This window comes from Spermophilus citellus (genome assembly GCF_964194105.1).
Source record: "Spermophilus citellus genome assembly, chromosome: 7".
Classification (NCBI taxonomy): domain Eukaryota; kingdom Metazoa; phylum Chordata; class Mammalia; order Rodentia; family Sciuridae; genus Spermophilus; species Spermophilus citellus.
The window spans coordinates 81,894,345-81,921,446 of NC_138188.1; the positions used below are offsets into that span (position 1 = coordinate 81,894,345).

Genomic DNA, 27,102 nt, shown 5'->3' on the forward strand with positions numbered 1-27,102 from the left:
AAATATAATTTTGATGAAGTAAATAACTTTTGGAGTTAGTAAAAGTATGTTGAACAGAGCAGAAATAATATGCAGAGTATTTGGAAACTTAAAAATAAGTGAATGTTAATAAGGAGTCATTGAAGGGAATTTGAATAACAGTAATGCAGTGACAATAGTGGATCAGAACACAAGATCCAAACGGGAGGGGAATCTAAGAGGTTGGGGAATATTTGAGTAATAAAAGAAAAAGAATTGTTGAATATGCTAGATAGCTAAAGACATTAATATATTAGACACAGATGCTCTCAGTTTTGAATATTATAAATGAAGATACAAAATGGAGTCTTTGATATTTGGAAATATTTTCATATATGCAGAAGTGTGCCTACTTTCAATGAAACTCTCCTGTTTCACTATATTGTCTGTAATTAGAATATATCAGAAACTAGGAGAATCTTATGAGTGAACAGTATAATTTGTATTATTAAATTTCAGTCATCTGGTAATGCCTGTCTTCATAATGCTGACTGGTGGCTTGAAAATAATGGAATCCCTGGGAGTCAGTAACCAAGTCACATTATAGTTCTTTTAAGTTATAAAAAAGGCACCTGGAAAAAGTTTATTTTTGTGAATTTTTATTTAATCTAAGTAGAGAGAATTATTCTAATAATGACATGAATACATGACATCTTCCCCCCAAACTGAACTATCGGACCTCAAGACAAAGAGAAAATGTAGTAAAGTCATTCCTCACAGCAACTATTTCAAGAGATACCTTGAAGTCTTGGGAGTGGAAGTTAGGAGGTTTGCACTCTTTCACCATAATGTGATTCAGTTGCTCCTAGAATTTGGGATTCTCCATGCACTGCTGTCATGGTCCCTCTTAGACTTTAATTTTCAGTTTATTTGCAAGTTTTCAGCCTTTGGAATATAAGACTCAATGTCCTTAAGACTCACTCTTCTTAAATGTAAAATGTGGATAACACTAGTACTTTCTTTATTAGATTTTTTGTGAGGATTATGGGTAACATTTCTTATAAAGTCTTTGTATTTATTCAATAAATACTATTAATAACATTGATCAATAATATTACTAATATTGATGATGACATATTTATTGAATGATTTCAGTTGTCTTGTACTGGCTATTTATATGGCATTATTACTATTTGTAGGAGAGAGGAATGGATGGTAATGAACCATGACTATGAAGTGCTTGTTATTTCTATTTCTAAAATTTACAGTCTTCATTATTGGTGGAGATCCCAATAATTGTATTATTGAAAGTCATTTTTGTTTTATTATGATCATTAAGTTGATTATTAGAAGGCAAGAAGAGAAATAGGGAGACGGATTGGATGGAGATTACAATAGTGCCAGCAAGAGATGGTGATGGTTTCATTTAAATTTTTAGCAAAACAGATGGAGAAAATTGAATGTATGATGTTGGTGTTTAGCTCTTGAATAAATGCCACATTTGAAGAGGGGACAATAAATGAAGTATTATTCTTCGACTTTGGCCTTGGCTGTATGGCAGATTGTGGTTGTGTTTACTAAAATGGGTAAGACTAGCAGGGTGGGAGGATGTGGATAGGTAGAATCAAGAGATATGTTGTACCCATTATTCATGATACATATTGGGCAGATATCTAAGTACGTCAAAAAGGCTGCTGTATATATAAGTTTGGGATTCAGTGAAAAGGTGAGGTGTCTAGCTATAAATCAGATAGTGAGAAATCATCTACCAAGAGAATGTAGGAGTAAAACAAGAATTGGGAAGAATTTATAGTTTTAGTTATTCCCACTCATCAGTTTCTTCATTAGCTAAATTTTCACATTATTCACATTGTCTTTATAATTATGCTGTATAATAAACTTTCAGATTTACCTTCAAATAGTTACTAGCAGTCCCATTTATATCTCACCTCCCATCTCCTGGTTCTCAATTCATATTTTAAAAGGGAATATCTGATTGGCTTATATATTAACCTAATGGTTCCTGACTATAACCTTACGGACATACTTTCCTTCATCAACATGGATGAATTTCCTTTATTTTAGGAACCAATGTTTTCAATATATAATGCATATTAGCTATTATGCTATGTCACATGTTATTAAATTATTAGAATAAACTCGTAGATATTTTAAGTATTTTATATATTATATATATATATATATATAAAATATATATATTTTGATTTTATTAATAGTTGAAAACCAAAATGAATCTCCCAGGTCACATAGTTTGTATTCATATACCGGGTCCATAATTTACAATCATATGTGACTCTAAAGTGCAAATTTAAGAAGAAAAAATTATAGGGATTTAAGCTCTGAGTTGTATAGCTGTATTTATATCATGGTATTAACTCCATGTACTTTAAGGGAGACAAAAGTCAAGAAATAAAAACTGGAAAACAGGACTGCATCATAACAATTGACTTCTGGAATCTACTTTTCCCTGAGACTGTCTTCACTTCTTCTCTTCTGGAAGTATTACAGAAATAAGATATTTAATTTTTTTTTCTCCCCAAGATTGTTCAGCTTTCAACTACACCATCTTAAATAATACAGACATAAGGTCCAAGAGGGAAAACAGTAAGCATTATGCAATGTTGAATTAAAAAATATAACTAATAAAGATAAAATTAATGTCATATGAGAGTCACAGTAGAAAGTATACAATCCATAGGTTTTTGTATATTCACAGAGATGTACATTCATCAACAAAGAGTTTTAAAAGTGTTTTCAGCATCCTAGAGAGAAATTCTGTGCTCATGAGGAGTGCCTGCTCAACCCCCACTTCTACCCTCAGGCAAAAACTGCTTTCTGTTTCTATAGATTTATCTGTTCTTGACATTTTACATAAATGGAATCATAATAAATGCAGTCTTTTGTGTCTGGCTTCTTCCAATTAGCATAAGGTTTTCAAGATATATCCATGTTGCTATATTTCTTTTTATTAGGATTAATTTGGCAGTCCTTCCAATTGCCAAATACTCTTCAATTGTATAAATATACCACATTTTATTTATCTATTCATCACTTGATGAATATTTGGGTCTGAACATTTGGCTACTATGAAGAATGCTGCTATAAATATTCATGTATAAGTTCTTGCATAGATACCTAGCAGTGGAGTAAGGGGTCACATGGTAACATTATGTTTAACATTTTTAAAGAACTGACAGATCATTTTCTACAGTGATTGTGCCTCTTTACATTCCCACTAGTAATGTTTGAGGGTTCCCATTACTCCATGTTTTCATGAATACATATTATTGTCTGTTATTTTGTTTATAGGCATCCCAGTGGGTTTGGAGTGGTTTTATACTTTAGTTTTGGTTTGTGCTTCTCTAATGGAAAATTATTCTGATAGCTTTTTATATGCTTATTAGCCATTTGTCTATTTTCTTTGGAGAAATGTCTATTCAAATCGTTGGCCCATTTTTAATTTATTTACTTTTTGTTTTCTAGTTGACAGAACACTTACATATTCTAATTTCCAGTTTATTCTCAAACTTGAATTCACAAATAGTTCTCCAATGCTTTGGGTTGTTACTTTCTGTAGGTATCATTTACTGCACAAAAGTTTTTAATTTTGAAGTACAGTTAATCTATTATTTTTTAATTTGTTCTTTTTGGTTTTATAACTAAGAAACCATCTAAACTAAGGTTCACTTCTGTGTTTTCAGATATTTATAGTTTTGGCTTTTACACATAGGTCTGAAAACCACTTTGCATTAATTTTTGTGTATGATATAAGAAAGAGGTTTTGACTTCATATTTTGCATGTAGATGTGCAGTTGTCCCATATTGTATGTTTTTCAGTAATAAATACATTGCTCAGGAAATAAAAAGGGAAATCAAAAATCCACACAAAACTCACATTTGATTGGAAATATTGGGGAAGTTTTATTTTATATATAGTTTCCTTAACTGTGAATAACTTTGAACATGTAGAGAGAAATATTAGGGTAAGCGAATTATAGGAATAGGTAAAAAGAGAAAGTAACAAAAAAAGTTATAATGATGATTTCATTTTTCCCTGTTACATGCTTTGCAGAGAACCTTGAACCTGATCCTGACAAAATGGCACAAAGACAATCATGTCTATGGAGTGTCTCAGTTACACCATTCAGGGCATGTGAGCTGGTATAATTGTTACCCAATCCCCTAGGGTCCTTTGGTGAAAGACTACTTTGAGGTGTGTGTTATGGTGATGGGCTTGGGGTATGAGAACTGGTGCACTGCAGAAAGTAGTCTAGAATAGTGATTTTTTTCATTGTCAGAGCTGACAGCCTGTGATGGCATGTAGTCTTGAAATTCTTTGGTTTTGTAGGTCCTGCAGTACCCCTCTGGCTTCCCATCTGATGCATTCCTGAGAATAATCTATTAGCCAGTGCCACATATCCCTAAGTTTGCCACTGAAACTTGGCCACTTTTTTGGCACTTAGAATAATTTCACTCATCTTTCCTCTTCTGGTTAAGTCTTGCCTTCTGGCCTCTGATATTCCAAAATCCCAGCATTACTATTGACACTGGGGAACTACTTTCATAAACAAACTCTCACTACAACCTTCAAATCTGGTCTGTAAAGAATAACCAAGACTGTGTTTCAAGATGAAGGTGTTCTCCTTTGCACTTTTCTCCCCCAACATCCTATTTCCCTCTTTTCCTTCCTTCCCTTCCTCCTTTTCTTCCTTCTTTTGCTTACCTGTTTTATGAAAGGGTTAGTCAGCTGGTAGTTCCCTAGTGTTATGTAATAAACCCACTCCTATGCACTCTGTTGTTGTACTCTCTTGAACTCTTTATCTAAACTTTGAACAAATATTATCTTTGTGACTCTAGGTCATCATTCCTCCTCCCACGTGCTTTGAAGAAATATCCTAATAAAAGAGTATATCATACCAACTCCAGCTCCAGCTTCCATTAACTCAGAGTCCTCAGTGAATAGTCACATATCAATCAACTCACTGTGATCTGCCTTTCTTTCCTCTATTGCCCAACAGTCTCAAGATTCATTAAAAACCATCGTTTTGCAGTTCTTGCCTGTATACATTATCTGGGTCCTTTGGTCCTTCAGATGAATAATCCCTTCCATTTCAATGAAGGCAGTGTATATCTATATTTGGTTTATACCAAAAATTGATCTTCATTTTTGGTTTTGAACTCTTAAGTTGGGAGGGAAGGGACAGCTCTAATGGGGCAGATTTCATTTTGCCAGACACCTGACTGAGATGTTGCTTTTGAATGTCTCCCAGAAAAAGAAAGGCTGCTGATTTTCTAGCAATAATGAGGGAGTCACATTTGTACACATACAGACTTCAGGAAAATCTCAGTGTTTAAATCCAAATGTATCCATCTATAATCAATCTAGAACATAAATCCTTCCCTGTCCATCCTGACTTTACTGCAGGATGAAGAGTCCTCTTTCTCTACAGTTTGATTCATTGATATCAATCCCTGATCTTGTTCTGCATATCCACCTGATATTATCACCTTCTGTGTCAGAACGTTCCATGAGTTGGAGGTTGGATCAGTTGAATATGTTATTATTCTTTCTTCAATTACCTTTGCTATTGGAGTGTAACTCATTCAAATCCTAAATATATTACTTACTCAAATGTTAGCCTCTGCCTATATGAAATCCCACTTCACCACGGAAATAATGTTGGCAGTTGAGATGCTTCAGAATAGCAGCATTCATTATTATCTCAATAGCAGTGGAGTCCTTGGCCATTTGGACAGTGAGTAATACAGTTACTGGGGTACCTACTTCCTGGAATCATTTTCATGCCCACTGTCTTTTTCTAGGTCCTTCATAAGCTGGTGCTAAAACAAAAATTTTGTAGTTTATTTGGAAAATGCAGGGGCATGGATTGGGGAGGGGAAGTAATGCAGAAAGAAGATGACATCAACATTAAAGGGCACTTTATGAAAATGCTTGATACCATAGATAATTGGTGTTTAATTCCACCAGGACATTCAGGGAAATGGTATAAAAAATGTGTCATTCACTAAATTCTACTAATCATGTTTTGATGATTTTTTTTCCTAGGGGTATTAATTTCTTAGCACTGGTGACCTGTCACGTATACAGAGAAAACTTCTATAGTTTTTTTTTTTTATTTTTTTGTCAGGGGTTCAGCCTTCATACATACAGTTGATGTTAGCACATCCTGAAAAGTTGTAGGAAATGGGCAGTACTCTGACAACATCTGCTTCATGGAAGAAGTGAAATTAAACTTAACTGAAGTCAGCTCATGCAGCATCAAATGCCATTTGAAGAAGTATATGTAAACCTGATTTTCTTTAGAGAAAGAATTTGATTAGCTAAGAATTATGCCTTAGGAAAAATTAAACTGAAGTAGTTTATAGGATTGTTTGGAGAACAAGATTGGGTAGTGTTATGGTTTTTGTACAAAAGTTTCCCTGAAAAGCTCATGTGGCAATGGAAGACAGATCAGAATTGAAATGGTTAAATTAGGAGAGAACTATAACCTCATCAAAGGATTTATCCTTCTGGCGGAATAATAGATTACTGGTGGGAAATGCAGGCAGGTAGGACATGGCTGCAAGAAATAGGTCCCTGGCTCCTTGTGTTTGCTCACACACACTCTCTGTTTTCCGGCTGCAAAGAGCTTTGCAGCTTTCTTCTGGCATGCCCTTCCACCATAATGTTCTGCCTCATCTCAATCCCAGAGCAACAAAATCAGCCAACCATGGACTAAACCTCTGAAACCTTCAGTCAAAATAAACTTCTCTGAGTTTTTCCTGTCAGTTATTTTAGTCACAGCAAAGAAAAGCCGACTAGCAGATAGTATAATGGAAAGGGCGTAACATGATGATCTTATTTCTATTTCTAGTTCTGACTGGGACCTGCTCACAGTCCTAATGCTAAAGCAGCTTCCAGAAGACTAGCATTCTGAGCACACACCAACAATAGTATTTCAGATGAAAGATATTTCATTCTCAGAAGAGCTGAGAACTTAGAATGGAAGCAAACATTCCCAGATTACTTTTTTTTCTGTTCTATTTATAAAGAGTCATGGGAAATCTTCACCCTGTCATTCAGACTTCAATATGTTGTTTGAGCTAAAGCACATTAACCTAAACAGAAACAGCCTTGTATGGAGAGAGTTAAGTTTGTCCTTGCCTGTGCTTTCTGGTATACAGTACTGTCCAGCCAACTCTTTGTGACCTTTTAGCACCATTTAGCAATACTTCATTCCCAGTAGTGGTTTACCAAGACAAAGGAACAGGAAAAAGATAAGTCAGAGAACAAAGACAATGAAAAAGGACCAAGCACTAAGAAGCACTTTTTTGACTAATATGAAAGCTGCTTAGAAATAGAAGAGCAAAAACTAAGAACATACTTCATATGTTAAGCACTTATCTAGTAATACTTGTATTTATTTATCATTCTCATATAAAACACCAACAGGTGTATGTCAAATTAGTTTAACTCAAATATTCCCTTTCTTGCACAAGCTTTAATTTCCTACAAATCTTTACCAACGTCACCTATTTCTGGGGCTTGTAAAGACCTACTCTTTTCCATTGTTGAGAACCCATTTCTGGAATAGGTTTTCTTTTTCTTTTTTTTTTTTTTTTGGAGGAATTTTCTACCAGTATTTACAATTAATTGTAACAAAATCTATTGGAAAGAATTCTCCAGGGTATGGCTGTTTGCCAGATCTGCTTGAGTATTTCTGTATACACAGTGCAACTTGAGTTCATTTCCAGAAAAATTATATGTCATACATTGGGTTTCTTTCTATTTTCTCCCACCTATTATGTAAAAGTGAACAGATAAGCCAAAATACAAAGTTGTGGGAAAATACATGATTTACTCTGATCTTTCCTATTGTGTTTCCATGAAATAAACAGTAACATCTTTGGTTATTAGTATATGTACAACTCTAGCTTTGGGGAAAACAATATCATTATATCCCTGGTATATCATAATCCCATTTTGCAAAGAATAAAGAAAGCATAGTCATTTCAAGTGGTATGCTTCCAAATCTTCAAATATCTAAGTGAATGTATTCATGCTCAACAGGTAACATCTAGTTAGTCTTATCACTTTTGAGAGAGAGATGTCTCCTGAGGTCTCCAGACCTAATCACATACACCTCTGAATGACAGTTCAGTGCCTCCTTATCATCACTGCTCTATGCAAATCCTCATTTGCTTTATTTTTATTTATTATTTTTATTTTTATTTATTATTGCTGCTCTTTTACCATTCGACAGTTCTGTTGTGTTTGAGGTGATCACAAACATAGTTCATATGTAGAATGTTGAACAAGGTTGTCCTACCAGAAGTCATTCCAGTGGGACTGAAGTCTTAAAGTTTTAATTTTAATATAATTTTGAAGATCTAAGGTATTTAAAATAACAAGAAAAAAATAAGTATTACTGTGAAGTGTTAAGGCAACATTAGTGGGCCAAAATTTGACCAAATAAGGTTTATAGAGAATCATGATCTTACCCTGAAAGATTCTCTACTAATTATTTTACACATTATGTGTCTGCAATATGAAATAGCTCATCTCCAGATTTCTGCATGAAGATGAATGCCATAACAACATTTCATCAAATGTTTTCTTGTCTTGGCCACCAGTAAATTCTCTGTTCATAATTGCAGTATACATTGAGCTCTTTATTTTACTACACCTTTCAGCAGCATTTAATATATTTAAATATTTTCTCTTTTAGTAATCATTTTCTTCTATAACATGCATAGAACATCACACTTGTATCTCCCAATTTGCATTAATATGTACAGTTTGAGTATTTTATACTTGATATTTGCAAGAATTAACAATTCATAAATTAATGTATTTAAATACTGTACCTTTTACTTAAAATATAAAATTAATTACAGTTACAGCTGTGGACTATGGACTTAATTAAAAATTAGAGCAAAGATGGATGATTTGACAGAATCTGTAAGTAGTCCTTTTTTATTAAAATCCTGCTCTATTAAAGGGTACTTGCCAAGTAGCCTTGATTGCATATGGCCTGCTCGGGTCACTGTCTCTCCCAATGCAAACATATGTTCCTAAAATAATTGTTCTCTCTCTCTACACACACACACACACACACACACACACACACACACACATGATACATAAAGAGGGAGAGTTCTAAACCTAAATTTTCTTGTACTAAAAATCTTGTGCATTAGCATAATGCCCAAAAAGCCATTTGTTGTTTCTAGGCTTCAGCTAAGGCATGGTATCTGAATCATCTGTAATCAGCTACATTATTCTGATATCTTTAAAATAACATTTCTGGTTTGGGAGAGTGCTAAAAGTTTACATATTTCTTTACATGTATTTTATTTAGAATGTTGACCTAAGAAACAATAAGTCTCCACATTAGTAGATGCATTGAGAATTAATTTAGAATTCAAGCCTCGTGCTATTCATCTGAATATTCAACAAATACTAAGAACCTACTGTGAGCTTTGTAAATATTCCCTTGGTAATGGGGATGCATTGATGAACAATACAAAGTCTCTACTTTTGTAGAACTAGCATTCTACATACACTTATTTTAACTTAAAGCTTTTATATGGGTCAGCATAAATTTTCAGATACATTTGATGTTTAGTCTTGTGTTTTCTTTAAAATCTCAAGTGAGTTAATTCGTTCTTCAGGTCAGTTCCTTCATCTCTAAAACCAGGATAAAATGCTTCATACAAATGCTAATGTATATAAGTTCAAGAATTAAATGTGGCTTGTGAGATAATTATTCTGTGCTTTCTATATTTGTGAAGTCCCATGAAACCTAGCATGGTCCTCAGGTATTGTTGAATATTAAGGCAGAATAATTTAGATGAATATTTGACATCTCTTTACTGTAGTATTGCTGTAAATATTCAAAGATGGTATTTTCAGAATTTTTATTCATTTGTTCAGTAAATTGTTGACTTCTGATAATGCCAGTTAAGATCTTTGGACACATAGAAGGTGGACTCTATTATCAGACATTTAATCTTCATGAATATTTGATGTTTTTAATGGGATGATCTTTTCTTCTTAGTGGAAATTATCCTCATTGCTATAATATTTTGGTTCTATTAATAGGAATAATCCACAAAAAGTAATAAATTTATTTGTAAAACTTATTCAGTCTCAGCAGTTGTCTTCTAGATATACCAGCGAATTCATCTTTTTAAATTAAATATCTTTGTAGTACTAATAAAAAAGTTTTATGTTTGCCCAAAGTGAAATAGAAATGTATCTGCACATGATACATTTTGCTTTTCATTTTATTCTCTGAAACTAGTTATCATTTAAATGCAGAGCCTTCCCTTTTCTACTGCAAAAACAGATTTATGTTATTAACTACATGCCTAGCAGCAGAATTCAGGGCACTAATTTTCTAAGTTTATGTCAGTATATTGACTCAAAGTGAATTTTTAAGTGGTTGTGAGGAAAATATCATATTAGAATAAGAAGGCCCTTTAAGAAGCTTTTCATTGATAGAAAATATTAGATGTATATGCTTTAAAAATTAAGCCACTACAGAGTTACATAATGAGATGCCTGTGTGTTCAATAACTATAGTTTATTTTTCTTATGCAAGGGGCAGGAAGAATGTTCTGAACAAATCAGATAGACGTCATTTTACCAAATGAAAGCTTCTCTTCATTCTGAACCATTCTTTTTCTTAGGATGAATTTGATGGTTTATTTCTCTCTTGCTCCTTTTTCTAATAAACTTGGTTATCTGTGGGACTAATTAGTTAAGTCATAGACTCAAAACACTGTGGAACAAATTACATAGGGAACCTGACAAGGAATTAAAGATTCATCTGGATTTTGGTTTTGTTTTATTTTAACCTATCTTTAGATTAGTGCTCATTGGGAAAAATGAATATTTTGCTTTTATTGCATTATTAATTAATCATCTGCCAATAATACTAGACAACTTGAAAGGTCATTTACTCTTTTGGAGTCATATCTTTGAAATGGTGCTTTGTTGTAGTCTTTCTTCTGCATGGCTTCCCTTTTATATGTTTATCACAACCACATTTTGAGGAATAAAAAGATAAGGAAAAAAACATTTCTCCACAAACTTTTTTTTTTCCATTTTGGCATGAGTTGGGATCTATTACAGTTCGTGGCAGAAATAAATTCAGGAATCAATAATTTTATTAAAGCACAGAGTGGAGAGGGAGGAAAAAGTTTTGATCTACATATGAATACTTATTCTTTAGGAGGCAGAGGTAAAGACCAAAGTACTTCTGTATAGCAAGGTCTTTCTCCAATGTTTTTGGAGTGCTTTCTGTCTCATTCCTTCCTATCAGTACATATAACATTACTTTTTACAGATTTTTATTTTTATTCCCCTTGAATCAGCAAGCCCTGCAGCTGTGTATGGTCCTCTTATAGTCAGGGCATGACTTTCCTCCCTACCATGTGTTTCTAGGGATACAGAGGTAAACGTATTAGTCTGAGGGTGATTGATCTTTTCCTTTGCTAGTTCTTTAAGCGAGTTTTCAGGACTTTCACTTTCTTTGAAAATTTAATTAGCTTTGCAGTAGTTCATTTCATTTTGAGAAATTATCTGCTTTTATCTTAAAATTTCAAAGTTTACCATGGAATAAAATTTATATTCCTGTTGCATTCTAAATATTTTTCAAAAGGAGGAAGATATACATTTGAGACATTTATATGAGGACTTGGATATATGGTCAGTTTATCAATTTATTATCTAAACATTCCTTCCCTACAAAGGCTATGTGTTTGACTTATTTTAATATCTGTGAGAAAAGAAAGCAGTCTGATTCTTCAATGATATTTCTGCTTTAAGTATTAATTTTCTTGTTCTAACTTTCTATTCTCAAAAGTAATTCAGTTTTTTGCCTAGTTTATTTGACTTGTTATGGAAACAAAAACTTCATATGTGGGTAGAGATTTTTTTTTAAAGAGAGCACTCAGTTATAAATGCACTACAGACTATTTAGAGCTCTGTACTCCTGTCAGTTCTAAGAAATATTCAATTGAGATGGGAATGGCAAGAGCTCAGCACTAAGATAAATGCCCTGTCGTATGTATCCAGTGGGTAAATGCTGTTACCCCTAGTAAAACAAATATACTTATTTTCCAGCTGTGAAATGTTTAAATATACATGAACCGCCTAAATGTTGAAAATATAGGATGAAAATAATCAAATATCTCATTAGTTCTGCTATTACATTGGTCAATTCCATCAGCTGTTTGCTTTTATATAGCAGGCACTGAAGCAAAATTATCCAATTCCTCCTTCATGTACTCTTTTTGCTCTTATTTTTTTCATATTTTTCATGTAAGACTAACAGTATGATAATATAAATGCAATAAGCCAATGTATAATGTACAAAAAAGCTCAGAAATCCAAAAAAACAAGTCATTGAAGCTTCTTCGTAGTAGAGTATCTTGTAAACTATGTTCGTTCTTACAGCCTGTGTAAGTAGAACAAAGAATTTTTTTTTTTTTTTGCAGTTCTTTATGAGTTGCTTTCTTTGGGTACAGTAGTGGATATATGAATTATAGGTGATGAGTGCAAGTTTTGTCATGTGAACTATCTTGCTTAATGAAAACTGTTGCTTTAGCAAGAATGAGTTTTCCTTCAGAGATTTTCTGGGAAAGAATGTTTTAAGAGTCATATTATTTATTTTAAGAATGTGCATGTTGGATATGTTATGATATAGTTACGGTTGGATATGATATGATATAGTTGTGATGTCTATAGCAGGAAAATTAATAAGGCTTTGGAAGATTTATATACTTATGAGTCCCACAGAGGGAATCTGTACATTTCTTTACTCATGAGTCCCACAGAGGGAGTTTGTACATGCCATGAAAGACAATAGAGGTTTTGGTCAGATGGTAGATGGCAAAACTCTAGGCCAGAAGACTTTAATGAGATTTCCAAGGAAAGGTATTGCAGAGTAGGCACTTCAGCATGGTTAGTTTAAATAATTCCTGTGGGATATGTACTTTAAGGGTGGTCTCTAAATGCCTCATACCCAGCCTGGGATGATTCAGGACAAGAGGAATATTGGAATATTGGCTGCCTCTGTGAGAGTTAGATAAGTGGATGTTTGGGGATTTAGACTTGGGGTTGGTTGTTTGGCATATAAAAGATCCACTTCAGGTCAGCCCTTTGCAATCTCTAAGGATTATCTAGCCCTGGGAGGGAAGTTTTTTCATCTGCTCAACTCTCTCCAGCAAGTTTTATAAGATGCCAAAACATCATAGACTATAGAAAATCAAGCCAGAAGCCTTGGTTCTAGTTCATGGTCAGTATAAGTACAACAATGAGCAATTACTTTAACTTTGGAGCCTTGGATTCCTTACTGGTATCATGAAAATGAATACCAGTAAGGTATGAAAATCCATGCTACTACTACTACTACTTTTTTTTTGTCTTTTTTGGAACTGGGGGTGGAACCCAGGGCTTTGTGAATACAAGACAAATACTTTGCCAGTGAGCTACATCCCAGCCCTTTCTATGTTGCTTTAATGAGTATAAAGCTTTAATGAGTATAAACTCAGTGTATAGTTTCCTCAGAGGTCATTACATCCAAGATGAACATGTAGCCCAAAGAAATAGTCCTTTGGACTATACCTAATTCTTGCTTAAGCAAAACTTCTTACTGATCATGAAACTTGAAGTTTTTAACCTTTTCTGTCTATCGCTTCATAATTCATCTATCCACAACTTGATCTAAAGAAAGGGCTTATAAAATCAAGACAAAAGAATCTCTGTTCTACCTATGTTGGCCATAAAAACAGAAATGATTTTCAAATGTATGGTTTGCTTTACTAAGTTTTTTCTACATTGTATCTTAGCAAATTTTTATATAATGGTGTGTTAGATTTTTTTTTCACTGTGACAAATACCTGAGATAATCCAATTATAAGGAGGAAAGTTTTACTTTGGCTCACTATTTCAGAGGTTTCAGTTCATGATCACTTGACATCATTTCCCTTGGGTCTGTGGAAGCACAGTACATAATGGAATGAGCATGTGGCAGAGGAGCTGCTCACCTCATGGCAGTCATGAAGGGAAAAGAGAGGGTGTGTGTGTGTGTGTGTGTGTGTGTGTGTGTGTGTGTGTGTGTAGGGAGGATAACCAATATATACTTTCATAACACTCTCTGAGTAATCTAATTTCCTTCTATTAGGCCAGTCTCCCCAAAGTGCTACAGATTAGCAATCAAGTCTTTAACATGGTGGAGATATTTCAGATCCAAATTGTAGCAAATGGGTAGACTATTTTATTCCAACATAAAACATATTTGAAAAAAAATAAGTATCAGGAGATTAAGGAGTTAGAATATTTTGGGTTCAGTGACTGCAATGTAGCTGAAGCAAATTGTCAAATTAATGACAGAATTAATGGTGGTTTGATTTGTGTGTTTCTCTAATTTCTACCTTTATCTACACACATAGAAAATGAATTATATATTTGTTTTGAATGAAATTTTGAAATTTAATCCATTAGATATCTGTGGTACACCTTAAAGTTTTCTCAAAGTGTAGGCATGTAGATTAGTTTTATACATTAGCTTCAACATCTTCCCCTCTGCCTTACTGAATTTTTTTACTCTTTAAGGTGCATGTCAAGTGCCTTCTTCATTGCCAATCCCTCCAAACCACTCCAATTCTTGAATAAGTTCTCATTTGAGCACATACTATGTTTATTATATATCCCATTCCATTGTTACTTGTAAACAAACCTATGCTATCAGTTACATTTTCCTAATTTTTTACTTTAAAGATATAACAACACTTTAATGGAACTTGACACGTACAATAAATTCATTAATTATTAACAATTTCTTATTAACACATGACCTCTAAGATTCACAATATATTTTATTAAATGTTTTGAAGTAAATATTTACATTAACCAACTAATAGTGAGGTAGAACCTACTGGGTTCTTTAAATATTATATTTAACTCTGCATGTTAATAAAGAATAATTATAATACTTTCAAATTCCAAATTGGGTATTCTTCATCTTCCTGTCATCTTTAGACCCAGTAAAGGAAGGCCATGCTCTGTGTCTAGAGCTTTTCATGATCTTGCCCTTTCTCTCCTCTGGCTTCACTCCTCTTCATGAAGCTCTAACCTTGAGGGATGAGGAGATTTGCCACATAAATCCTATGCTTTCCTCTTTCATAAGACCACAAATAGGGGCTGGGGATGTGGCTCAAGCGGTAGCGCGCTGGCCTGGCATGCGTGCGGCCCGGGTTCGATCCTCAGCACCACATACCAACAAAGATGTTGTGTCCGCCGAGAACTAAAAAAAATATTAAAAATTCTCTCTCTCTCTCTCTCTCTCTCTCTCTCTCTCTCTCTCTCTCTCTCTCTTCTCTCTCTCCTCTCTCTCTCTCTCTCTTAAAAAAAAAAAAGACCACAAATAGTCAAGACCCCATAATTTCTTTCTCAAGCTCAGGGTTTCCTTCAGGAACTCCATGTCCTGTTGAGTTCCATCCTCCAATGGATATACTGTGCATTGTTCTGCTCATCTCAAGTTAAATGGAAGACCAAAGTTGACAGCTTTGGGTAGTAGAAAGGGGCACAGCTTGTATCTGAAGGCTTATAGGCCACCATATGTACATGGTGAAGCCCTCATGGTTTGGGATGGAGCTAGAGTCAAGGAATGGAACAGCAGTAGGGCTGAATAAAGTTAGGGGCTAGCCCTCTATGGACCACCACATATTTCCCTTGCTATTCTAAAGAATACAAGTATTTTTGTATGGACCTGGCATCCCAGGTTGTTAGGAAGTTGTCTTTACAAAGTAAGAATATAAAAATTTAAATTTTCATCTTACTTAAAGTATGATTTATTACTTAAAAACATTTATACACTTGGTATGTAAGGCCCAAACTTATATTCTTGCCTCAGATCCCAATTTCCAGATATGTTAGTAAATTTCATATTCTTTTACAGTTGTACCAATCTTGAATTTATTTTCTTATTTTAGGAAATCAAATTCAAATGTAGAAATCTAATGTAAAGTACTTTCTCCCTTCTTGGTTAAGATGAAATTTATCAATTGCTGTGTTTTAACTGTTTTGGTATTGAGTCCAATTCCAATTTCTTTATTTCTCTTTCTTCCTTTCTTCCTCTCCTCCGCTTCCTCCTCTTTTTTCTGTCAATGAACTAAGAAACAATTTTTTTTCACAAACATCACAAATTTGACATCAAAGATAATGCACCACTTTAAGTATCCTTATATACTGTCTTTGAGTATTTTCATATTTCTTGTGTGATTTTTCTGACCCTTTTCTCCAAATAAACATCCCCCCAAAGAGCCATGTAAATATTTTACTGAATACTTTAAAATACATCGTGATGTGATGTGTGGCAAATTGGATATGAGGACAGATGGGGAAACCAGAGAGCATATATCATGGGACTCATTGTTTTGTTTTCTTTTTTTTTTAATCAGATAATGAATGCTTCTTTATGTTCTTTTAGTGTTACAGGAAATAATTAAACTGCTCTTTATGTATTTAAGTAGTATATACTTTATAACAGTCCTATGAAATGGGTAATATTAAGTTTAATTTTACACTTAAGGAAATTAGAAATATTAAATAAAGTTGCTGTAGGTCATACAGTTAATATGTAAGAAGGCAAGATTCATAGAGGGATGGTCAATTGCAGAAACCATCCTCTCAACCAGAAGCTCATGATTAAAATGCTGTTGCATTATTGCTTTGAACAGCTTCATTTGTATCCTTTTAATTCACTTTTTTTTTTAAGAGAGAGTGAGAGGAGAGAGAGAGAGAGAGAGAGAGAGAGAGAGAGAGAGAGAGAGAGAGAGAGAGAGAGAGAATTTTTAATATTTATTTTTTAGTTCTCGGGGGACACAACATCTTTGTTGGTATGTGGTGCTGAGGATTGAACCCGGGCCGCACGCATGCCAGGCGAGTGCGCTACCGCTTGAGCCACATCCCCAGCCCTTAATTCACTTTTTGTTAAAACATTTGGAAGTTTCCGTTTCACCATTGTCATTTTATAATTACTTAATTTTTTTTTCTTTTCACAGTGGGATGCCATCACTGAAATGGATGAACACAATAGGCCTATTCATACTTACCAGGTATGCAACGTAATGGAGCCAAACCAAAACAACTGGCTTCGTACAAACTGGATCTCACGTGATGCAGCTCAGAAAATTTATGTGGAAATGAAGTTCACACTAAGGGATTGTAACAGCATCCCTTGGGTCTTGGGGACTTGCAAAGAAACCTTTAATCTGTATTATATGGAATCAGATGAGTCCCATGCAATTAAATTCAAGCCAAGCCAGTATATAAAGATTGACACAATTGCTGCTGATGAGAGTTTTACCCAGATGGATTTAGGTGATCGCATCCTCAAACTCAACACCGAAATTCGTGAAGTGGGGCCTATAGAAAGAAAGGGATTTTATCTGGCATTTCAAGACATTGGGGCCTGCATTGCCCTGGTCTCCGTTCGTGTTTTCTACAAAAAGTGTCCCTTCACTGTTCGAAACTTGGCCATGTTTCCCGATACCATCCCAAGAGTTGACTCTTCCTCTTTGGTTGAAGTACGGGGCTCTTGTGTGAAGAGTGCTGAAGAGCGTGATACTCCTAAACTATATTGTGGAGCAGATGGAGATTGGTTGGTTCCTCTTGGAAGGTGTATCTGCAGTACAGGATATGAAGAAATTGAGGGTTCTTGTCATGGTAAGGAACATTTAAATAATTTATTTTGCATTTAATTATTTTTTAAAAGTAAACATGTTCTACAATAATTTGAAAGTAGTAAACATTTTGATACTGCTCCTATAGCTAATTATAGAAATAATTGACTCCTATTATCTCTATGAAATTGTATAACCTGTTTTGTCTTCCTGGAAAAATATATCATTTTTTATTTTGATAAAGGAGTTAAACACTATGTATTGTGGTTTTCACCTACTTTTATAAAGAATATTAAAATCAACCACAGTAATAAAAACCAATTGGGATTCAAAATAGGATTTGCCTGATGTCCCAGTGTTGGTGGTTTAGAGACAGTGTCATATTGAAACACCATTAAAAAATGATTGCATTTTTCATGTTGAATTATAATAAAAGAATAGTATTTAAGTGGAATTATACTTAAAGGGGTAATTCATATGTTTTATTTTTTTTTTTTTTAAAATAAGCTAGTTTATACAGGTGTTATATGGTTGAAGGTTGAAGGTTGAGTATTGACCTTTTCAAAAATTAATTTATCCCTTGTTATTATTAAGTACACTTTCCAGCCACATGACACAGTATTTATTAAAATAGCCGTATTTGTATAAGGTCCAAGTATTAGGATATATTAATACTACATAATGCTAGTTAAGTTTAGCATTACACAGGGTTAGATAATGAAAGACCTGTAATTTTAAAAGAGAGACATTTTTCCTTTTTTATATGAAATATCTTATGAGGGTTTATTAATTTAATGAATCTATATAAAGATTTTATATACCCTTGATAAAGATCATCTATTCAATTATGTTTGCATTTAGTACTCAAAACCAAAACACACATATAGAAAAAAAAGTTATTTTCTTGGTAAACTGTAGCATACTAGAGTTATTTCCTTCTCAGAGATAAATTATATACAGATGTTTGCCAGTAGTGCCATATTGAATTTTTTGACATCTTGGTTGATGGTATATTCACATTCATTAAAAAATTGAGAAAAAATAAATAAGGAAAAAATACTTGTTTTTATATAAGGGTCATGGATAATATATGTGAACTTTCAAAGGATTTATCTACTCATAAAATGTTTGGGTTCTTAATTCTTGAAAAGTTTGCTACAGGCTCAAATGATCCTCATGTTTTATAGTTGGAGAACATTCATATTGGCATGAAAAGTCAGTAGTGTGTATTTTATAAAGCATGAACTAGTCTTCTTCCACTATTTAATCACTCAAAGATATTTCATTCAGATTTATCAATATAGATTGAACCTGAAACTTTTACTCACCTTAAACAAAGATTTATAATGGAGCAAAAATAAATCATAAATGATCCTGGATAGATTTATAAAATACTTTACATTTTTTGCTATATTTTTAATACAATAAATATTTTATACATATGAAAAATTATTCAGTGAATGGGAGGGCAATTAGAATTGGGAATAAAATATACCTAAGGAACTATACTGTTTTGCCACATTTTATACATAGAAGTTACAGGCTTTGATTGATAAAAATAATCAAATTTTAAAAATATTTTAAAAGTTGTTCAATAATCCAAGGATTTATGTGATTAGCTTTTACTATATTTGTATTTTTATGGCATAGACCACAGGATTAAAGTAACCAACCATGATGACTAGATATCTTTTTACATAACATGCTTGTTGTGTGAGATTTTATTCTTTGTATATGCCCTAATATTTCTTTATTTGTCTGGCAAAGGTGATTTTGGACAAATGATAAACATCCTCAGATTGTCTAGTGCTTTTGCATGTCCATTTTTATGTCTTGTTATCTTTATTTCCCTGGTTTCAGAAATATGAGGGAATTGGGATAGTGTAAATGTTGATCATCTTCTTGTACTACATACCAGAAACTATAAGGATTGAACTTGAATTTTATGTCCATGGCTTACTAAATTTGAAATCAGTTTTTGTATCTATTTGTTATTTTGTAAGACTGAAAATAACCACATATGGTTTTAATTAAATATAAGGACATGCTATTAGCAAAGCAAAGGGAATTTGAGTGGATATAGAGACTAGTTTTTTTTTTATTTGTTCTTATTACTTACTCATGACATTAGAATGCATAAATGGAGTATAATTTCTCATTCTTCTGGTTGTACAAGTTGTAGAATCATACTAGTCATGTAATTATATATGTATATATAGTAATGATGTCTTATTCATTCTACTGTACTTCCTACATCTATACTCCTGCCTTCTCCCTTCACTCCCCCTCTACATAATCCAAAGTACCTCTATTTTGCCCTAACTGCACCTTGCCCCTTATTGTGAATTAGCATCCACATATCAGAGAAAACATTTGGCCTTTGGTATTTTGGGATTGGCTTACTTCACTTAGCATGATATTCTCCAGCTCCAACCAGTTACCAGCAAATGCCATAATTTCATTCTTAAGGCTTTGTAATATTCTATTTTGTATATATACCATATTTTCTTGATTCATTCATCTGTTGAACGTCATATAGGTTGGTTCCATAGTTTAGCTATTGTGAATTGAGCTGCTAAAAACATGAATGTGGCTGCATCAGTATAGTCTTTTGGGTATAAACCAAGGAATGGGATAATTGAGTCAAATGGTGGTTCCATTTCAAGTTTTCTGAGGAATCTCCTTCTGCTTTCCATAATGGTTGCACCAATTTGCAGTCCCATGAGCAATGTATGAGTTTACCTTTTCCCCCACATCCTAGCCAACATTTATTGTTGCTTGTGTTCTTGATAATTGCCATTCTGACTTGAGTGAGATGAAATCTTAATTTCAATATGCATTTCTCTAATTGCTGGAGATGTTAACCTTTTTTTCATTTAGTTGTTGATCCATTGTATTTCTTATGTGAAATGTCTGTTCAGTTACTTAGCACATTTATTGATTAGGTTATTTATTTTTTGGTGTTGAGTTTTTTATGTATCCTGGAGATTAACATAGAGACCCATTTTTAAACTTTTTTTGTGGCAGCATCCTATGTTCTGTACAATTATTTGCTTACAATTCTGTAGTCAGGATATCTGGACTGGGTTCATGAGGTGGTTCTTATTTGATCTTGTAAATACAACTAAAGTTATTTGAAGATTTATCAGAGCTGGATGTCTAAGAATGGCTTCATACACGTATAATTCTATATTGAGGATCTTTGAATTTCTAAGGTTGCTTACTGAATACATCCTAATTACACTCTTTTAGTGTGTTTTATTTCAGATAATTATTCTAGTATTTTTCTTTATTGGTATATATATATATATATATATATATATATATATATATATATATATATATTATATATATTTATATATTAAAAGTGATTATTCCCAATAGTATTCAAGTGACTTCACAATTGGGCACTGTTCTGTTCTTTTCCTAGCCTTGGAAAATTCTGTCTGCTATTCTATTTTAATTATTTTTGAAAAATGTGTGTGCTTTTCATGTCCCTTTTTTTCCATATTTTATTTAGCTGCTCAGTGCCCTTTTTTTCCCCTTTTTCTGCAATGGTATTTCATTCATCCTCCTAAGTATAGCACAAGTGTCCTATGTCTGGGTTTTCAGTGAGTTAATAGCTCTCTTCTCTATGTTAACAGTTTTTACTAATTATTTGCCTGTTTCACCTGGATATCAGATAAAACAGGTGTATTTCAACCTCGCCTGTGTAATAAAGGGTAGGAAACTGGTTGATGGGAGTGTTTCTGTGGAATTGAGAGTGGAGTCTCCTGAGTAAAGGTTTAGCTTCTGGTGGAGCTGCTCCCTGCACTGTTTATCCTCATCTATGAAACAAGAAAGCTCCTTTCAGGGAGGGTTTCAGTATTATAGATCTGGAAGGCCTTAGAAAGTACTGTCATCCATCATTTTATGACTGGGCACTAAATTACTAAAAACAGAGTTTCGTTTTCTGGGGCCAACAGTAGTGACCAACACTAGACTGAGAATTGAAGCTCAGATGTTTCTCCTATTGGCTGTTGTGAGTTTTTCCTTTCTTCTTTCCTCTATTCTCCCCTTCCTTCCTCCCTCCCTTTCTTTCTATCTCTTCCAATCAGTGGTGCTCTTACTTTGTATTAATTTTTCCTGCCTGCCAAGCCCAAAATAATGTAGGTCTGTTACACATTATTTAAGACCCCTTTCAAGCTGTTGTTTATTTTCTGTAGTCCAATATAGTTATTGTTAGGACAGAATTGACACATCCATTTTGAAATTTAGGCTACCGAGAGTAATGGAAAAAATACAGATTTATGTAGAACTTTGCAGATAAAGATCACAAATAAGAAAATTTACAGTGAAGCTTTGTATATTTTCATAATTTGCTTGAATTAATTTGAGAGCTCTAACTACGCAGTAGACACAATAATGTGATTTAAAGTAGAATAAATCCATGTGTATCTATATTATATGTATCTACTGAATGATATATAAGTACTTATGTTTATATAATTCATTATTGTATCCTAAAGAATTATATCACTCAATGTTTGAATTAGTGATGCCTTTCTCCAATATTAAGGCACATCTAGATCCAATTCTAGAAGCACAAAAGAGAGAAGTACTCTTATTCTTGTAGTATCAATCAAGATTAAATAGAAACTTTATTATGCCATATATGATAAATTTAAAACAAAATGCAAGGATCTAGGTTACTGTATTTTACCTAACGAGCATTAGTATAATTTTGGCTTACAAATCAATTTATTTTTGATAACTATTTTAATTCTATTTCATAAGTTCCTAAGTAAAACTGTCATACTGGGCATATTGATATTAGACATATAATTTGTAATTTATTTATTTTACTTAATGTCGAATCTTTTTAAGGATTTGAATTAAAAATGAAGTTGATTGGACTAGCATTGGAAATGCTAATTTACATCAAATAGTCTTTCACTTTACATATCTAAGATTATTTTAAGACTATATAAGAAATGACTGGATATGAAATGCAAAGTTGAATGCAATTTTTGTTCAGTTGTCTGAGTCCTAAAGTGACATGAATCCCTAATAATCTCCTCTGGAACATTAATTTAAGATAATCTCATTAAGGTTGTAGCATTTCTACTTAGAATCTTATGCACCTAAAACTGTACATATTTTAAAGTTAAAAAAGTTGACAATTATCCGCATAACCAAAAAAAATTTAAAAAATAAGAAATGTCAGTTTAAGTTTAGAGTTTTATATCTGTTGGGCATACGTATATTCTCAGGGATACTTTCTTTAAGTATAACGTGATATGATTAAATAATATTTAGCTATGGAAATTAAAGTTCTAAAACATAGAGAATTTTTCAAAACCTTTGCTTTTTTCTAGAACATGCTTTTATTTGTTTATTTTCCTTCTAGTGCTGCTTTAAAATTCAGGAGGAAAGGATGGTGGCATTTCTCAGACCATTGCATTATTGTGCATAGAGGTGAATGGGATATACAAGGCCTTCAGTGACTTAGCTATTGATTTGATCTTCTGAAGAGTGTTGTGATTAAGGCTTCGTGGCACAGTCCTCTGCTGCAGTTCAGAAACATTTATACTCTGAGTTTATGATCTTCTGTCTAATCATGTTATCAAAGATGACTGTGGAAGCAGAAAGCATAAAGAAATTTGAGAGGCCAGGATTTGCTGGCATTAAATATGTGGGTTTGAGGATATGATGAAAAGCTGGAAGGTGAGATTGGGATCAGAAAAAAAAGGGCAGACTTACTGGCCCAAATAGTATTTTCGTTTTCGAAAGGCTTTCACATAGTAAATATAAACTCTTGCAATATGACCTTCGATTCCAAACAAAGCTGCTTTGTCATGAAGCAATTCCAGGCTTTCATCTGACTTCAGAAGAATATGAAATCCAGAAGTTTAAAGGAATCTAAAAATAGAAGGAATTATTGCTAAGTGAGACACAGTAAAGGTGAATAATTACATTATTCTTTGTTCTTTATCACAATTTTAAAAATAGGTTAAAATATAAACTGTCTTGAAATGAAAATATTTATGAAATTATTTAAATATTATTTAACATTAATTTTACTCCCTATATTGTTTTTCTGGCTTGAAAACTATAAGTTATGTTTCTATAGTGGTTATGCTTAAATTTTAAAATATTTTTGAGCACATATATTTCTGGAAAGGGATAAATTGATATAGTATCTGTTCTTTTTCCAAGCATGAACTACCTTACATGCACTGGAATTGTGACTTTCCTTGTGAATATTGCCTAGAATTTTATTTTATCTTTTAAGAAAACACACACACATTATTAGCTCTGTGGAGTCAATACTTAGTTACACAAAGACATGCTAACATTTTTTAAACTCATCACCTTTCTGATTATCTCCTTTCTTCTGGGTTAAAATATTCTTTTCACTGAAATATATTCTTTGGTAGTTCTTTTGGCAGGATTCTATGAGTTGATGATGCTCTTTAATGGATATCTAAAAATATCTTTAGGGCTGTGGGTGTAGCTCAGAGGTGAAGCACCTGTTAGGCCCTGAGTCCAATCCGTACCTCCTAAAACACACATACAAAAGCCCTTTGTTTTGCCTTCCCTGCTCAGTGATTGCTTATTTGGTCATAGAATACTAGGTGAGAATTGTTTTTTCTTGAGTGCTCTGAAAAAATTACTTCCTTTCTATGAGAATGTGCTGCTTAATGATGTGCTGCTGTCCTGACAGTTATTACTCCTGAGATCTTCTGTAGGGTCTGTATTTGCTGTTCTTCATTTTCAGGATGATGTATCAAGATGTATGTTTACTATTCCTCCTGCTTATTGTGTTTTTTTTTTGTTGTTGTTGTTGTTGTTTTTGGTGAGGGGTATTGCTTTCTTCTGTTTTTTTTTTTTATTTCTAGAATTCTTATTAAGATTTTGTGGACACTTTCACTCTGTCCTCTTTGAAATTCTATTTTGAATATTTCAGTCCCAGTACCAATTTTCACATCATGAATTTTCACTTTTGACAGCACCTAGATAAGAGTTTATTGTATCTATTGAGGCATTTTTACCTTCATTGGTTTTATTTTTTTTTTCATTCTCTTACTATTGTTTCTGCTCTGCATACTCTGTTTTGTAATTCCTTTCTCTCTTTTATGGATTTATATTATTTTTTATAGATTTTAAAATCATATTGTAATTGATTTTGAATCAAAATTAATCTCCTCATTTTTATTGAGGATATTGACCATATTTCTAAGCATTCTATAATGTCCTTTGGATTTCTAACGTAGGCTAATTTGTCTGGGAATTTCACATTGTGTTTTCTTTACTTTTTTTCCTTTTCCTTTGTTGATTTATTAGTTGCACCATCCCAGTCCTTAAATACAGAAAAAAATTAAGAGGCATAAGAAATTTACCCAAGAATTTGTATTAGTATCCTGGTTGACAGGTGGGTAGTTCCCCTTCATGCAGTGACTTGGGGACCAGACTTCTTGCATTTCTTAAAGCAGCTATCCCTGAGAGCTTGGAAGTGGTCTGTGTCCAGCTCAGAGACTGTAGGAAGCACATGTTCCTTTTAATCAATTCATATTTGAAGAGACACAGATTTCTTTCTGTCACAAACCAACAGTAAGAATGAGTACATGACCAAACCTGGCTGTATACAGGGAGTAGGATATTCTTAAATGATGTCCCTGCTCAGTAATCGCTTTTCAACAACAGTTTCCAACCATGGATGAGAAAGTCTAAATTTTTCTATAAAAATGTTCATCTTTGAAACAGTCTGCCTCCTGTCTTACAAAATGGACACAATCATCTTCATATGTCTGATAATGCAGTGTTTTATCTATCAAGTTTAAATATGTCTTCTTGTCGTCTGGGGATGCACAAATAAATGACAAGCCATCTACTACTAACATAAAATATACAATAGTGTAAAAAAATAGCATATTCCCAGGAAGAAAAGGGAATAATGCTGGAGGTTATGTTAAGTGAGTAAATGAGATACAGGAAGGTAAACATATCTCCTATATGGATATTTAAAAACAAAATCACTTGGAATATATAATAGTGATTACTAGAAGCAAGGAAGAATGGGGGAAGAAGAATAAAGGAAACTTGGGTAACAGGCACCTAAACACAATTAGAAATAAGAAGTTCTAGTGTTCTACAACACAGTGGGTGTCTGCAATTCATAGTAAACTTACGTATTTTATGTGTAACTACTAGAGTGGATCGCAATATCTTCAAACACAAAGTAATGATAAGGAGATGGAAATGTTGATTACATTGATTTGATCAGTACGTACTGAATGTATTGAAATAATCACATTTTGCTACAAAAGTATGTACAAATTATGTTAATTTTTTTAAAAAATGTTAATAGAGATGGAAATATTAATTTTACTAATTTTATTATTTTATAATATATACATGTATTAAACTGTACCTCATAAATGTGTAGAATTAAAAATAATTCAAATGAGGAAAAGGGGAACACACAGATGTGACTGCACCTTAGCAATGAAGGACCCTATGGGGCAGGCACTATGAGATTCTGAATGCTGATTCTGTGGTGCACTCTTATCCATTGTCCTCAGTGTCTCCTGGCTCCACTCTGTGAGCTTTTTTTTTTTTTTTAATCATCATGACTATTTCTGAAATATTGGAGGGCGAGCAGCTTTTATCGCCATGCTCATCCATTTCTGGAGTGCATGGATTGTTTTACCTCTATAGCCTCTTTTAGTCTAGACTCATGATTTGTTGGCAGTAAGATTTCCTAAAATTCATAGCATCCTTTTGACATGTTTGTCAATTCCATGTGCCAGGATACACACACCAGGTCCATAGCTTTTAGGTGTGCTCCATTTATTAACTTACCCATTTGCTGCTTTACTCAAACTCCTCCTTTAATTTAATGCAGCTAAGTTCAGGTCATCTTAAAAACTAGGGGTGAGTAGGTCTACAGAATGAGGTAGAGTCTTTTTACTAGGATGTCTCAATCTATGTTTGGTACTTAAGATATTTTTTCTTAGTTTTTTTCTCTGTTTGATGTTGAAAAAAAAATCACACTTTCTCATCCTGAATCAACTAATGTGCAATGCTTTCTAGTTTTGCTTTTTTGTTTTTGTTTTTGCTCTTCTTTAAGCTTGCAGCATAGCTAATTATTGCCTGGGCTTCTCTCTTCCTGAAAGTATCTTCTTAAATATATCAAGTAACATTCTACACACACACACACACACACACACACACACACACACACACACACACCATACTTTTGGCTGGCTTTCAAGCTCAAAATTTTACCAAAAATATTATTATAACATAATAAAGGTTTGCATTTATCTAACCTCCTCTTAAGTTTACATATCACTAGCCTTCTGATTACTGAGCTTAATGTCATAGTTCAAGTTTTTTTTTTTTACATGTCAGTTGAAGGGCATAGCCATATGTATTTTTAAT

The 27,102-nt window shown here is 33.2% G+C and overlaps 1 protein-coding gene across 1 annotated transcript in view; it reads left to right on the top strand.

Annotated features, from left to right (window-relative positions):
• EPHA6 (EPH receptor A6) overlaps positions 1 to 27,102 on the top strand; it is a gene marked incomplete at both ends in the record, with an annotated part of 842,065 nt that overhangs the window by 132,388 nt on the left and 682,575 nt on the right. Inside the window, 1 exon segment of the mRNA XM_081301897.1 lies at positions 17,056 to 17,719. Within this exon segment, the coding sequence (XP_081158023.1) occupies positions 17,056 to 17,719 (664 nt within the window).